The sequence below is a fragment of the Dermacentor silvarum genome, chromosome 1, assembly GCF_013339745.2.
Source record: "Dermacentor silvarum isolate Dsil-2018 chromosome 1, BIME_Dsil_1.4, whole genome shotgun sequence".
In the NCBI taxonomy this organism is placed as follows: domain Eukaryota; kingdom Metazoa; phylum Arthropoda; class Arachnida; order Ixodida; family Ixodidae; genus Dermacentor; species Dermacentor silvarum.
The window spans coordinates 154467423-154484768 of record NC_051154.1 but is presented as its reverse complement, the minus strand read 5'-3'; the positions used below and the strand labels follow the sequence as shown (position 1 = coordinate 154484768).

The window sequence follows — 17346 nt, the reverse complement described above, 5'->3', positions numbered from 1 at the left end:
GCATTAAAATACTGTCCGTTGTGTATAACGTGATATACACTAAGAACACCAGTGAACAGAGAGAGGAAAGGCAGGGAGGTTAACCAAAAGCAAATCTCCGGTTTGCTACCCTGCACGTGGGTTGAGGAAAAAGCTGCGGTTAGAAAGAAAATAGGAGGAAGGGAGAGAGACATAAAAAAAAAGTACGGAAGACGTTCATTTGCTGCGCGACTGGCTGCAAATTTGTTGCGCGACTGGCCGCTCGAGGCACTTTGCGTGTATTCGCGGGCCTCTTTCACGCTCAATAAAATACTTTTGTGTACCACGTATTGAGCAACAGAACGCTGTATCGGGAGTTTTTCATGTCGCTCTACAATATTCTCATTCACACTGTTCATCTAATTATCGTAATTGAGATGTTGATTAATTAATAATTACTATTTATCTAATTAGGCGGGATGCAAAATATAATCTGAGAATCTCCAAGCTACGGTAAACAACATTCCCTTGGTTCTGTCCAGCTAAGTAGCATTTGCATATTTTTAATGTTTGGCCCAAGTTAACTGAAACACCCTGTAGAGTATAAACCACGGTCTCTACCGATATGCTTGCCGTATCCACTCGAATACCATTTTTTACGTCATAACAAGCAAATAACAACGCGCTTTGGTTAACTATTACACGCGAAGCTTCGTTTTAATACCGTCACCCATACGAATTCGGAATGAGCTATATATATATAACCCCAGCGGCAGCATCAGCGCACACGCTATATTGGGAACGCGATTATACAGTGGGCCTCCAAGAGGAAATACTTCAGTTTCTTCGCTTCAACCATGAGAGCGAATTCGGAAAGTATCACCATAGGCGTTCGGGGAAACTTTAAAGTTCCGGGAGTATCAGAAGTAAACTCCGCCTTGAAGAAAGAGGCTTCCAGCTCTTCGGCTGCCGTGATACCATCTCTGGGAAGGATGACCAACGTGCGTATATCTCATAAGGAGAAGACACCGCTTGTCTAATACAAATAGCATCAGGAGGCCAAATGTTTTCGAGGAATTTCATTACTCAGAGCTACAACTACTTAGCCCATGCAGTTGCTAGAATCATCTCAGTTCATCTTCCGTGTCTACTCGAGTTCCTAAGAATAAATTACGAACTTATACCTACATATGCTGCGTTGTTTTTAAAAATGTGCAGTATTATTGTGTATCAGTGCATACCAGCTTGTTTGAAAACATAATTTTCGCAAATAAGTTGGTTTGATGAGATAAAAGGAAACCTGAGAGCGGGGGTCCGTTAACGTGATAGTTTATACATGACCGCATACTTAACCACCAGGAGTCAAATTGAATCACTTATTAGACAGGCATAAACAAAGCGCGCGAAAGGAGAACAAACTATACGGTTTCCCTAACGTGCATTGGGGGAACAGGAAGCTGGTGCTTACCAAGGAAAAGAGAAATATGGCGTTTTGAAGGTTACGTGTAGTCTTTCTGACCATCAGCATGCTGATGCCATTTGGTCGTATATGGTGCGACTACTCAGTGCGAGTAGATGGTCCCTATTCTAGCCTTGATACTCGCGTATGTTCTTCGACTTGGTAGCAACGCGGAAAGTGAAGATCATGCCTGAAAATACATCTTTCTTGTCGCCGCAGGTTAGATATCACTCCCATATATATATATATATATATATATATAAGTTGTGCTTCTGACTTATTATATATATATATATATATATATATATATTGCTGCTTTTCCATTGCCATAATTGTCTACTGTTCGCTTGGTTCCCCTGTCCAACCATGTCTACTCGTTTCGAAGAAAACTTGAGGAAAGAAATGAAAGAATTCAATTATAAAATCGAATGTGATCTGAGGAACGAGTTAAGGGAAGTCAAAGAAAGTCTTGAGCTCTTACGAGAGCAATTTCAAGAAAGCAAAGTGAAACACGAGACGCTGCAAAACGAAAAAAAAACGCTTTTAAAAAAAGAGAACCAAACATTGACAGAGGAATATGATAAGAATCTGAAACAGCTTACACATCATAAAACAAGAATCAAAAATAGCAAGCAATACTCTAGGAATCACAATGTCAAAATCAAGGGAATTGAGGAGGAGATGAATGAGAATCTGCATGAAATACTGATTCAAGTGGGTATAGCTTTGCATGAGCCAGTAACAGAAAGCGACATTGCGACATTGATGTTTGCTGTAGAGTGAAAACTAGGAATGATTCTTTTTGTTTAAACATCATATTGCAATTTAAGACCCACTCAAAGCATGCCGCCCTTCAGCTCAAGGCGAGAACTAGGCTCTCGACAAATGACTCAGTCGCCAGTATTTGTTAACGAGCATATCTGCCCTAATCTCAAAAAGTTGCTTGGTACGACGATCAGCAAGAAAAAGGCATACGAATGGAAATACCTATGGACAAGTAATGGAAAGATTTTTGCTCGAAATGATAAAGAGTCGAGAGTATTTCGCGTAAAGAATCAAAGTGACATTGAATAAATAGTTTGAGTGAATAGCATCACGCCTTTCACCATCAATCCTACCCATAACGGCAATGCAACTCGAAGATGTTAAATGTCTTACAGCTTCCGAAAACGTTATTATACAAACATGCTTCCATCTAAACATCAAATCTGCCTGTCATAAACAGGCCTTGCAAAACCTTTCTTTTGGACCAATTTTGTTTTAAAATAGACATAGTTATGCTCACTGAAACATGGCTGAATTGGGACTGCGACACTATAGTGAATAATAATTATCCCACTTTTGGTCTAAACTGCAAGGATAAACAACGTGTAGGAGTGTTACTGAACATCAAAAAGTGCATTACTTGTGACCTACCTCCTAATTTATTTTTATAATGATGCAGAGGACCTTGCTAGTGTGTGCCAGAAATATATTGTAGCTATAATATACCGCCCTGCAGATGGAATTGTCGACACATTCACAACATATTTGGAAGGTTTATTGAACTATGCAAGTGAGAACTACCTGGTACTAACACTGGGTGGTGATTTTACTCCACCCAGTGTTGATGACTCAGATGTTCAACACAAGTTACACACAATGTTATTTTCATACTGTTCGACTTATGTGATTAGAGATTCCACTCGAGTGACAAAGACGACGAATACATTAACTGACCCATTTATAACAAAGCTACCACAGCAGAAAGTTATTTAGTGGTGTATTAAAATCAAGTATTAGCGATCACTTACCTATTTTATAGTTGAACAAAATTGGTTAACCGAGATCGTATGACATCTCCACAGAGCAAAAAAATTCAGTGTATTTGCGAAAAAACATTGAAGAACTTTCGCAATAACCGTATAAAAATATTATGTCATGCCGTCTACATGTCTCACGCCTCTGATAAAGCATAATCGAAGTCATTTTCGTATATCATACATAAAAAAGTAAAAAATCGCGCAAGCCCTGGGTAAATAAGCAGTGACTTAAATATGATTGAAAACAAAGACAACCTTTTGAATAGGTTACTTCAAACGCATAACACTGCCGACTGGGACACATTTAGAACGCATAGAAAGAAAACTAATGCCTTATACGGAATACAAAGCGAAACTGTCTCTACAGTTACTTCGATATCGAGGGTAACAGAAACTGGACATAATGTGGTGGAAAATTATTCAGCTACTAAATGGGGTATCTAAAATTGCACAGATGCATGAAATAACGCTGAACAATCAAGTTAAACAAATTAAGGTGTTAAATCAGCTGAAGAATTTGATCATTACTTTGTAAATATAGTCACTAGCTCTCATTCTGCGGAGGCAATAAATAGGATCTGCAGAAATTCGACGAGCATATATATGAATCTGCAGAAATTCGACGAGCATATATATGAATCCCACCACTGAGAGGGAATTATATAGCGTGTATAAATATATTAGGAACAACTTAACGTGTTATACTGACAACATTCAAATCACGCCGTTCAAAGTACGTTCGAAGTACGTTCAAAATCAACATTCAACGTACGTTCTTAACATTAGGCTGCCACAGCTCATGCATATTTAAAATCTTGCTCTCTCGACAGGTGTTTTTCCGAAGAAAATGCAAATAGCAAAAGTTTTTACGGCATTCAAAGGTGGAGAAAAAAACAACTTATCAAATTACAGGTCAATCTCCATACTGCCCGTTTTCTCCAAAGGTTTAGAAAAAAGAATGTGCTCTAGAGTAATTGGGTTTGCAGATAAGTAAAATTTGATTAGCCCTACCCAATTCTGATTCAGAAAAGGGATATCGACGGAACTCGCCATTGTCATGCAAAAAAAATCATTCTAAAAGCCTTCGATGAACAACGCCCGATAGCTGGTATGCGGGGTGTTTCAGTTAACTTGGACTAAACTTTTAAAATATGCAAATGCTACGTAGCTAAACAGAACCAAGGTAATGTTGTTTGCCGTTGCTTGGGGATACTCAGATAATTTTTTGCATTCCACCTAATTAGATAATTACCCTTAATTATTTATTCAGCTTCTCAATTATTATAATTAGCTGAAATATGTCAATAATAAAATTATACAGCAACATGAGAAACTCCCCACACAGCTTTCTGTAGCTTAATACGTGCTACATAAAAGTGTTTTTTCGAGCGAGAAAGATGCCCGCAAAGGCTTGCAAAGTGCCTCGAGCGGCCAGTCGCACGGCAATTTTTCGTGCATTTGGGGGCATCTTTCACGCTGGCAAAAAGTAGCACGTATGAGCAACAGAAAGCTGTGTGGGGAGTTCCTCATGTTGCTCTACAACGTTCTCATGGACACTTTTCATCTAATTATACTAATTGAGAAGTTGAATAATTCAATAAGACTAATTATATAATTATGCGGAATGCAAAAAATTATCTGATTATCTCCAAGCGACGGCAAACAACCTTACCTTGGTTCTGTCTAGCTACAATGCATTTGCATATTTTCGAAGTTTGGTCCAAGTTAACTGAAACACTCTGTATACATTGACTTGTCGAAGGCATGTGACCTTCTAAACCATCGAACACTTACTAAATAACTTGAATTATATGCAACTAGAGGCACACCGCTCGCACTTATAACATCCTACCTGCAACATAGAATGGAATGTGTTTGCATTCAGGGCAATTTATCTCCGTACAAAGCAGTTAGCTCAGGTGTCCCCCAAGGGAACATACTTAGACAGCACCTACTTAACTTCTGTAGAATTGATGTCACACAAGTTAACTACGGCGCAGAGTACATATCTTATGCAGATGATTGAACCATTTCTTTTCGCAGTCATTGTTATGGAACTATTCTAAGTAATATTAATGAAGCTCTCCGCGATTTACACAAGTGAAGCGTAACGAATTCTCTTGACATTAACATACCTGAAATAAAAGCTATTATCTTCACACCCCGACAATCACCTGCAGAACCAACTTTGAATCTTATTCTAGGAAATACACGTATAAAACTTGTTGACTCAGTAAAGTCACTTGGTGTATTTTTTTTTAAATCATCTTTCTTCGGACATCCATGTTAACCATGCTGCTACGCAAATAGCAAAGGCAGTAGGAATTCTGGCAAAATTCAAATTTCGTTTACCTGCAGCTCTTAAACTTCATAATTATAAGCAACTATTTTTTCCAATTTAAATATTTGCTGTCTAGTCTGGGGCACAACCACATTAAGGAACCTGAAACAGCTGCTTATATTGCAAAAGAAAGCACTACGTCACATTGCATGCATTGAAAACTCTGCGCACTGAAAACCCCCATTTATAAAATACAATCTGGTGTCTGTGCATAATTTTAACCATTAAATCTAGCCAGAAAGTATTATACGATTCATACGGACTTTTACGCACATTTACAGAGTTGACACCATTCACAAGGCGCTATAATTCACGCAGTGACATCGGGGAAAATAACCTTTAAATGCCTTATGTTGACAAAACAAATGCTTCGTCACACGCTGCCAAAGCTGTTAAATGAACTTTATCAATACGGAATCAATTTAGAAACAACTGGCAACTGTGCAATTAGGCTATTTTTTGTCGCGAACGATTGATGAATTTCCTTTGCATGAAAACAACACATTGCGTAAAATTGTATTCCAGATTTAGGAATTTTTTCTTTGTTAATATTTTATAAAGGAACGATGAACTTATAGTCATGAACACGTGAGTTTTTTCGCATTATACAATGTGTACAAACTCGCCATGGTTGCTCAGTGGTTATAGTGTCGGGCTGCTGACCACTAGGTAACGGGGTCGAATCCCGGCCACGGCGGCCCCATTTCAATGGGGGCGATATGCCGAAAACACCCGTGTACTTAGATTTAGGTGCACGTTAAAGAACCCCAGGTGGTCCAAATTATTACGCAGTCCCCCACTATGGCGTTCCTCGTAATCAGATGGTGGTTTTGGCCCTTAAAAATGTGTAAAAATATTTTGTACGTATTTCCCCACTCTCACTCTATGCCATGCAAACGGGGGCTCGAAGCTTCTCAAGTGGAGAGATCCACTTTTAGGTTCAAAGCACCTTATGCGCCCGGGCTGTCGGCATCTCCTGTCGTAATCGTCGTCGTCGCATTCGTATAGTCACCGTAAGGAAGCGGCTCGTGCTCGCGCTCGGTACGCGCTCGTGCCACTGCTCCCGCGTTCGTCGTCGTCGTCTTCCACAGCTGGCTGCGTTGCAGCTCATAGTTCCAGCCTACAATTTCACTTCTCTTCTGTCGTCGTAATGGGGAGGCCGCGTTTACAGGGTTATGAGGCATTGCTTAAGGGAGTATGAGCCCATTAGCGGTGCATCACTGCATGCTTCGCCCCTCCCCAGGTTTCAGGTTAGTGGAGCTGCATTTTGCTCAATGGGTCATTTGACACTTACGCCTAATTGTGCTGGGCGGGTTTTTTTTTCGAACCCTCGTCTTTCACAAAGGAACAATCTTATGGACGGAATAAAGTTTGATTTGAATAATTACCATACATCAGAATACGAACCATATGCTGAATAAATTAGTAAAACTTTGCAGAACAATCTTCGCGGTTCGCTTCGTTTCTTTTCTTGGATAGTGGTCACAACTTAGCTTTAAGTAACATCTTTGCCGAGAAGAAACATTTTACGCAAACAAGCAATGACTAATATCTCTCCTTTTAGTGCGTTCAGGACTCATGTAAAACGCTATGTTAGAGGCTTTTACTCAGCACGTGAGTTGCTCGCTTTCAAGTGACTCTAGACGTTGACTAAGAGCACCTACTTCTACACATGGGAAAGTATTTTTTAATTATGTAGGTATACCGAAAGCTTATTAACAATCACCATTGCTAATCCCATCACTGAACGCCTATATGTGGTGTATTTGTCAGCACAACGTCATAGTTTTCCGGTGCACGCCGACGCAACTGCCTGCACATTACCTCCTAAGTTTTCTTGTAGTTGAGGCTGCAAGGACGCCGCTTCTCCTCCCTTTGCAGAATGTTCCTCATATTTCCAACTAGCAATCTGGGTTGAGCACTAACAACACCAAACATTTTGTGTTTTGGGGCCTGTCAATTAGGCACAAGCCATGGTTCGATGATTACTGCTGTGCACAAATTCATTGAAGCATCCGGAAGGTTACGCTGGTAGGGTACCAGCGGTGGGGCACTTTCTTTATTTCTTACTTTTCGAGGTTATTTGTTATTTTTATTTATTCAGTTGATGTATAAGCCCTCTCAAAATTTGTGTCATCAGTTAGTTGCCAAATGCTTTGTTCCGAATTTTCGCCTTTACCCCTTGTGGTATGTTGTACGGTTTGCGTTTCATTCCATCCAGTGTGGCAAATCCACCTCGTGGGTACGAGCCATGTTTTGAGGTAACAACAACATCCTTTGTGTTATTCTTTAGTTGCCTAATGCTTCGTTTTGAATGTTTGCCTTTTACCCCTTTGGGTATTTTGTTGTTCAATCAATCCAGTGTGGCCAATTCGCTTCATGGGTACAAATCGTGTTTTGAGGCAACAACAACAACACCCTGCCCGCCTCTCTGCTTTTCTAGACTTTTCACTGCTGTTGTAGGGTCTGCCGTCCGACATCTCGTGGTGATGGATGTGCAGCCCCTAGGCCCCGTCCGGTTCCGGTTCACCAGCGCGAATTGCTTCGAGGAAGCGAGAAAATACATCTAGTGACAGTGAGGATGCTGAGCTGTACTCCGCATCCGCTGATGAGTCATCGCAATACGATTTTCAACCTGTCTTGTACCACAAAGTCAAGCGATGGATCGTCAATGCACCTTCGATGTCAAGTTCGTTCATCGTAAAACTGCGCCTCGACGATGGCCTCATACCATCCCGTTTGTGCCACACAACTCAACTGACAATCGGCGTGTCCTCAACACGCAAGCACCGTCCAGGTTCCTTGAGAACACAGTACCAAATGAGATCAAGGATATGAGGCTACACACGAGGAAAAACATCTTGGCAATCGACGTGATGACCACAAGTGCGCTCAATACTCTGCAGCATATAACGCAGCTGGGCTACATTAGGGTTTGATCCATTGTCCTTGTGGATGGCACCACCATTGCAGGCGTCATTTGTGACATTGGCATCGAAATCCCCGATGCAAACCTTCCAGTGCTCATAAAACCAGCAAGTGAGAACAATGTGATTGTGCACGCTGGAAATCTTGGTAAGGCACGTTGTGTGAGAATAAAATTCAAGGGCTGCTGCCTTCCTTTCTAAGTGAATGCTCGCCACTCCCGCCACCCGGTTCATCCATTTCTTCCAAAACAGCTGCAATGTTACAACTACCATAGCATCGGTCATGCGAAGGTCGGTTGCACAAATTCTGCCTTGAGTCCCCCATGCGTTGAGCGCCACTCAGAACAAAACTGTAGTGCGACTATTTTGAAGTGCCACAACTGTCAAGGTGCTCTCAGTGCCTCTTCCAAAGACTGCCCGCATATAAGAAATAATTTTCTGTGCTTAAACAAATGATCAGGGACAATTCCACCCACAAAGAGGCTGCTGAAACAGTGGGACATAGAAGACGTCGCCATCGACTGATCCTCATCTAGGACTACGACAGCTCCGAAAGTTACCTCTTCAAGCAACGTCACCTACAGGTCCCAGCGCAGCAAACGCTGAGACGTTCCAACCAAGCCGCCGACTTCAAGCGGCGTAAGCACGCTTCCTCGACGCCACGGCGGCTCCACAGTTTTGGCTGACTAAAGTGCGCCTAGTGCGTGCGTCATTGCACAAGTCGCATCGCAGCCATCTGGCTGACTAAAGGTTTCACCAAAGGAACTATAATATCACTATAATTCCCACACGTAAGCAGTCTTAAACGTCCCTGCCAATTTTTTTCTCCCGTTCTATGTGTTGCATTATTTTTTTCAAAATCCCAAGCAGCCAGGGTAGCTGCGACCAAAATTTCTAACGAAAATTAGAAGGCACCAAATATTATCGCAAATCGCTATGTTTTTATAATCCTTCTCGGACAGTAGATTTGAATGGCAAACAACCAAAAAATAATAATTGAGCCATAATTATTCATATTTGGGTCTCCTGATACTCCATGAATCCTGATTCCTTTAACAAATAAAGTGGCTGTGAGAATCATTTCACCAAAACGGGCCTACCTCACAAGTAGTTTAGGTAGTGTCTGCTCCATACAGTCAAACTGAAAGATTGGATAAATAACACAACTCCCGAAAAACTGCTAAAACAAGAAACTACACGCGCTTTACGGAAGGTTTCCCTTTTCTTTAGTTGAATCATGTCTAATGTTTAATACCATTGTCTTACACATCCATTCATTGTGAAAAAAGGTTAGTTACGGAGGCACACGGCGTCAAAGACCCTAGAGAAAGAAACTTTCACCACTTTTCCCACGAACACACAGAAACAGACCGGTTTTTATGCATTCGCTGTTGGCTGAGTTACTTATACAGTTTTCAATGCACAAAGTGGAACATGCTCGTGAGTATCAACCTCCAGATGGTGTGTAACATCCCTCATCTCATTAGCGGCCCGTTTGAGCCGGCGCTCGTGCCGTATAGTTACGGCCGATGGGGCAAGGGGCCCCCGCACGGCGCCACCCTAATCGGCCGCTTCTTCCTGGGCCCTCCATTCTCGCAAGCGTCCTGCGAGCGAAACAAAGCACGCATCCCACCGTGCATCCGCTGAGCATCCGCGCCGTGTCCGATGCACGTTCCTGTGCTCGCGGCCAGGGAAGCCACGGTGCGGTTCGCACGCAGACGTGTAACGCGCTGCCAGCGGCGGGGGCTGCATTAGCATGCGTGGTGCACTGAACAATCACGCACGCTCTTCCTCTGCCCCAAAAATACACAGCGCGAGAGCCATTTCTCCCAAGGAAATGGCGGCGCCGAACAAGCACCACGCCAACGCGTTTGTGGCTCGCGCGGCTTTCCCGGGACGTAGACTCACCGCGGCAAAACGAATCAGTGGGCCTCAATAGCAAGCTACGCCCATCGCATGCAGTCTGAAACGGCCATCGGGATGTAGGGCAATGCCCGGCGGTTCTCCGCTTTGCTTTCCCCTTCTCCGTGTCTGGTCTCGATAACCGGAGACAGTCGCGCCTGCTTAAAAATAGGGCTCGAGGAGGCCGAGTCCGGCGCCTTCTTCCCCGTACATTCCGTTTAATGAAGGTCTTCTTGTCTTTCGCACTTTCTCTTTCAACGTCCGCTCTCCGCGCTGCACGTGCTGTTCACGGCCAAAGCCCGCTGCCGGTCAAGGCAAAGCCGTCTTTCCTTTTTCTTTTCTTTTTTTTTTCTGCCACAGACGGCGCTGCGATTCAGGCCAGGAAGGCTGGGACAACAGGGAAAAATGCCCGCGAATCAAAGAGCCGACCAAAAACAAGACAAGCCTCGCAGTCCATCCGTGCTGAGGCTCTCTTTGCAAACGAGGAGGAAGGAGAGAGGCGTCTATAAAAGAGGGATCGGCGTCAGTTGGCTGCTGGAGATTCTCCGTGGTTTCTCAGGGACGAGCCATGAAAGTTCTGGTACGTCCCCGTGACCTTGAACAATTGCGCAGATTTTTTTTCTTGTCTCCCTGAGAGTGCTGGACATATTATTCATCTACTAATTGTTCTTTGTAATATATGAGTTAGACAACGCAATATTTATCGATAACAGTGACTTTATGGAAAAGGCCATGCCTAGCGGACGGAAGAAGCCCTTAGCCTTCGTGCCTGACCACCGAAGTGCTTCTTCCTTGCTAGCTGTGGTTTTTACCCTGTGAAACATTGCCATCGGCGTTGGAAGACAAAGCAAGAGTGCATTCCGAATAGCGTTAAGGATGTTTACTCCCATGACACAAATCATCATCTTGTGCGAGGTAAAACAGCAATCTCTGACACTGCTAGAAAACTTTGTTGGAAATAACACTATAACGTGACGAATACCCCAAGTATGCAGCTCTCTCTTGTTACTGTTTTATGTATGTTGATTTAGAGAAGCGATCCGAGAAATTATTGTAAGTTCATGTTGTTAATAGGCGGCCATTAGGCAACTATTTAATGCGTTTCCCAAACCAATTTGACTACACCACCGTAATTAGCGTTGGTACAAGGTAAAACTTTGTGGAAGCGACATTGTCGTACTTCTCTACTGGGCAGCTTGCCCTGGCGTCATGCCGCAGAGTTGGGAAAGACCGGAGTTTGTTCTTTCTCGGCAAGGTAAAAATATAGACCCCTCCTGTCTTGGCCCAGGTGCTTGCTTTGGCGTTCTCTTGCCTAGTCGCCACCGTTATGGCGGGCGGTTTCTACCACTTCGGTGGTGGCTACGGAGGTGGCTTCGGAGGTGGCCATGGAGGTGGCCATGGTGGTGGCCACGGTGGTGGATACGGAGGTCACGGTTACGGCCATGGAGGCCACGGCGACCATGGCTTCGGATCCAGTGGCCTGTTTTTCGTGAAAGGACCTGGTGGATATGGCCACGGCTTCCACGGTCTCGAGGCTGTCAAGGGTCCCACGTACTTTGTGAGCACGGAACAATACGTTAAGAAGATACACCCTGGACTCGCCATCGTTGGCAAGCACCACCGCTAGCATCTTTGTATGACCCATCTCGCTGTAAGTAATGCTTTAATGGCCCATTCACTGCAAGATCAGCTTAAATATTAGAGCAGAAGTACAAGCGTTTCTTAATCCGAACGTCCTCCAGCTGACAGTACAGCACATTCCTAACTTTTTTTTTTCATCAGTTCAGCCTCCCGCCTAGGAGCTAGATGCAGATTACGCAGCAAAGAAGAAGAGGACAAGGAACAAATGTGAGATCGAAGTGCCTGTGTAGCATTTATGCGCTCTTTTACAAGCTAGAGCTGCCTACACTAGCCAGAGGCTCACCTGTTGTATGCTTGCATTAAATAATGCCTACACTTGAGCTCATTTCATATCTTCGATCCAAGTGCATGAACAAAACGTAAAGAGCCTATTACTTTATTTCCCTTACTTCTTCCTCCAAGGAATAAAGTAGGGGAAAGCTCAGGCAAATGCACCAAAGCTGCAGGGATCTCAAACGAAACGTCGCCTTATGTGCACATTTTGATGTATTTATTATTTACTTATTTTTATATATTGCATATATTATATGATGTTGAGGCCCAGAGTGCATCACGTATTTTTAATCTTTATATATTATGCTATTTTGCTTGCCAGAAACCATAAGCGCACATTATATAGAGTTTCGAATCTTCGATCGTGAGCACGGCAATGTTATATACAGGGTGCATGCGCCAAAATTTAAAAATATGCAAATACCACGTAGCTGGAAGAACCAAGCTAATGTGGTTTGCCGTCGCTTGGAGACACTCAGATGATTTTTTTTTGCATTTCTCCTAATTACATAATTTGTAATAACTAACAATGAACTTCTCAAATATTATAATTAGATTAAAAGTGTCAATGAGAAATTCTAGAAAAACATGGAAAACTCCCGATACAGCTTTATTTTGCTCAATGCGTGCTACATAAAAGACTTTTTCCGAGTGTGAAAGAAGCCCGCCAATACACGAAAAATTGCCGCGCGACTGGCCGCTCGCGGCACTTAGCGTGTATTCACGGGCTTCTTTCACGCTCGGAACTTTTAGGTACCACGTATTGAGCACCAAAAAGCTGTATCGGGAGATTTTCATGTTGCTCTATCATTTTCTCATTTACACTTTTCATCTAATTATAATATTTGAGAAGTTGGTTAAATAGTTAAGGCTAATCATGTAATTAGGCGGAATGCAAGAAATAATTTGAGCGACGGCAAACAACCTTACCTTGGTTCTGTCCAGCTACGTGGTATTTGCATATTTTGAAATCTTCCATGCATAATATTTGGGACACCCTGTATATTGGACATGGCGAATATTGCAACAAGACTACTGGACTCAGCGCCCATAAATTAGTTTCTACATATTCCTTCAATCGTGGCAAACACTAAGAAATACTTAAAAACCCATTGTTGCATCAATGCTTTTTTTTTTCCTCTCTCTATACTAAGAAAGGCTCGGTGGCTCCATATGGTGAAGCTATTATTAAAATATGCGTGATGATAAATTCAGCAAAGATGTGTGATTGCGGAAACTTCCCTTTCTGGGATGACTCTTGTTTATTTTTCCTCCCAAGGCATGCTTAAGGTTCGTGCATTTCATAGTTAGAGTTAGTTAAAGTTAACGTCTTACTATTGTTTGTCCATTATTTGCTGCGTACTCGGTGCATTTAAGCGGCACACTTCATTTCGGCGCACGGACTACGTTCATCGTTGGCGCAGGCATTGCAAATTTGGTAGTCGCAGCAGAGCTTATGGCACAGCACAACATAACTATCACATCCCAGCAGCACAACTATAGAGCACAACAGAACTATCAAACTTCGACAATTGACCGCCTTCATTTGTTTATGCTCGAAATAGCATTCTGCGAAGGACAGCAGACGTGATTAAGTTCAGGAGAAAGGCGGTGCTTCTTTTATTATCTCCGTTTCGAACATATCTTTCAGAACACATTGGAGAGGTAGGCGTGTGACGTTGTGGTAGGCATGTGACCAATGCAGTTAACAGCTTTCGATAATTTAACAAGCAGTGGCTCCACAGCTTAAATAAGTTAATTTTTGTAAATAATATTGCACATGTGTTCGTCTTGCACCGAATGAAAATGAATGATTGAATTATTATTCAAGCAGCTTTGTTAAGTGGAAGTTATGCTAAAATATTCAACCTCATATTGTTTGAATGAACGAGAGTAACGACTATTTTCTTGCTCAAATATTTTCTGTGTACATTTTTTTTTCAAGAAAGCCTGAGTTTCCCTAGCGTAGGCGACACCCAGCTCATTCCCTGCATTCTGTGAATCTTCTCCCGATTGTTCCCACAATTAAGATAACTTTGCAAAGTTCTTACACCCTCTCCCACAAGATTCTATGCGCTTCCATGAAAGCGTATACTACATTTCTGTTTGCTGATCGGTACGTTAAGACCTTTAATTTAGGCTTAGGGGGATTGTGCGTAACCTAATTTTCTCATGAACAGAAAACGTATTTGCCTACTCGCGTCTGCATGCGTGAGCCAACAGCTTGTGTAACGTCACCGCTACCCAATCAGCCAGAGACTGAGGACATGATTTTATTTGGAACTTCGCCCGACTCCAAATCAACTTTCACAGCCAACAGTGCACTACTAAAATTCCTGAGTGGCAGCCGTCTTGACTAGCGCTGGTAATCGGTCGTCTGTCAAGCTGATCAGTTGTGGTCCTGCATTTCGTCACTACCCGACCGTCTGTCTACATGGCGACGCCTCATTATTCGCCCTAGAGTAGTAAACCTAAATCATTTAGCCATGAAGAACCACTTGATCCGCTCAGATATTGTTCAGGAAGCCGTATTGGCACGTTGTTTATGCCTTTTTTTTAAATAAGGTCATTCACAAGACGCTACAGACACCGCGTTGGGTCTGTGACGGTTAAAAGCATTTTATTTCAGTTTCCAGAAGTCATGCTTCAGACGCCCTTATAACGTAAGTCGCTGCCTACAGCACCAAAACGGGCGTTGATGCCTTAATACAGGTTTCACGTTTGACATTCGTCTTGCACCTTTTCTTCTCTGAATCCACGCGGTTTCATATAAAGAAGTGGTCGCTAGTGCCTCACCACAAGCGTTCCTGTCTTTTTGAATAGACTATGCTTGTGAGTGGCGAGTCTAATGATTGATCCTTGCGGTCCCCCTCGTTTTTTGCGGTGAACGCCGGAATGTTCACCGACTACGGCTAGAGAAACACTGGGCTAGAGGAAGCGTACCTCAGGTCGACTACTCTGCCTTATCTTATGCGATTTACCTGTTTCTCGCTTTTTTTTCGCCCCTGAACAACGTTCCCATGCGACCATTGTTGTGTATCTTATTTTTCTTTGCCTTTCTGTTTCAGATCGTGAACGTCAGCGTGGCCGCATCACCCCCTGAGTGAATCTTGTTGAGAGTATGGAGTGCAAGGGCAGAAGACTGAGGTTGCATTAACTTGTTTGTTTGTATTTTGATCCTAACACATAAACCAAACCTCTACGGACTCAGTCGTCGCCAGCACCAGTTCTCACTTAATCACTGTTTCATGTTCATTGTGTGTCACATTCTTGAATGATTTTCCACTGTTGTAAATAGTTTCAGTATTAAAAAAAAGAAACTCTTGTTATAACAAACCATTCTCGTGTTTCATGGACCTACGAAATAATACGAGGCCATAGGCCTGCCATTTGCAAAAAAAAATGTCAAGAAAGAAAGAAAAAGTAAAAGAAAAAAATTGCCCGCCAATCCACCCTGTGAAGGTGGTTGGAAAGCGAAGCTTTTTACGCCACCCTCACGGTGACTGCGGCGCACTTGATATTTCACACACTACAACGTAACTTTAACCACGGCCTTTATTATTATTTACTTCACAACAATGTTCACTACTGCTTTATGATCGGTGTGATATACACTACTAGACTACCCCATAGTGGGGTAGTCTAGAAAATGAACCGAAGCAGTTACTAGGCTGGAAGGGTTTCGAATGACGTCAACCCTCTTTCAAGCAGCTGCATAAGCTTTGCAACAGCTGCAATCTAATCTTACGGACCGCGCCGAGCCTGTTTCCGTTGTTTTCCCGCAGCCCTTATCATCCATCATGTTGGCTCATCACTTTGAAGCTTGTTTTTGTGGTTTTTCTTGCGAAAACGAGTGCTTAGTTGTACGCTGAATGCCTGAATTCAAGTAAGCTATACTGCTATACCTGCAATTGTTAGCGGTTCGTCGGGATCGTTTTTTTTATTACAACGACGGACACGACAGAACCCTTGGCTGGTAGAGGTACAAAGCTTCGCTTTAAAACGTGTCTGTTGAAGGTCGTGACAAGCAGAACCAACAGTGGTAATGATAAGCTTCGCGTCCTGCTTCATAAATCTATAAACATCGAGCCAATTTTTTAGCTTCGTTCGCGTTGAGATTACAGCAAAATATAATTATTCTAATTTTCATTGCACTTCTAGGCGCAAGAAAATTATTGTAAAATTTATTATAGCTACTGGGTACACAGCAGTCTAGACGACATGTTCTGTTTGAAGGGTAAGCAAACATGAAAAACTGATACTTAGGCTACAGAGAACATCTAGTACCGACTAGAGATAACAAAAGCAAGAACACGTTATGGCATAAGCACTAACGACGACTTTGTGTGCTCGGTTTGGCCACTAATAATTATCACTTATCTTCGCAGCCAGAAACAAGCTGGGCTATGTCAAGAGACTCTGTTCAGTTTTTCTCTTTTGGACGCTTACACGCTTACCCGCATGACATGGTACAAACCATTTTATTTACAGCTGCCAAAGAAATGAAATCGCAAACCAAGTGAAAATATTTATGTAAGAGTCTGCATAGAATGTCAAACCACATGTTTGTTTATGTAGTTGTTTTTCTCTCTCGCTCTTTTAGAAAATGAATCTCATGAAAAGCCAAATACAGTTTCAGTGAAACGCCGATACAAATTTCGGCTATAGCTTACTTGCACGTTTTGGGTTGTGTAGTGTTCTCAAGTATTAATCTCCTACAAAGGGAGAAAATATATTCATGTCCACAAACTGGAGACTTCAAAGAAAAGCAACCTCTGCTGGAAGACGTAATCCTGCTGGCCTCAATTCATTAAATTTTCTTTTGTAGTGGTAGCTACGTCATCGAGGAATTATCTCCTTACTAATTATCACAACGATGTCGCCCTGAAAAGAATAAAGCGGTTTATAACTATATAACACATTAATAGAATAGTGGGTAAAAGAAGGCGCTTGAGCTAACTTCTAGCCTCAAATTTTCACGCTGGAAACTGAGACATCAACTAACTGCACCAACCGGATATCGGCAGAGTGCGAGCTATAACG

General features: G+C 42.6%; 2 protein-coding genes across 4 annotated transcripts in view; one reads left to right on the top strand and one right to left on the bottom strand.

The window, feature by feature from the left end:
- LOC119436267 (acanthoscurrin-2-like) overlaps positions 1–17346 on the bottom strand; it is an 83156-nt gene that overhangs the window by 21154 nt on the left and 44656 nt on the right. The window lies entirely within an intron of this gene.
- Positions 9787–15623, top strand: LOC125940451 (holotricin-3-like). The gene is made up of 3 exons (XM_049656676.1): positions 9787–10969; positions 11678–12040; positions 15372–15623. Exons 1-2 carry the CDS (start codon positions 10958–10960, stop codon positions 12014–12016), a joined length of 351 nt encoding a protein of 116 aa, XP_049512633.1. The 5' UTR covers positions 9787–10957; the 3' UTR covers positions 12017–12040; positions 15372–15623.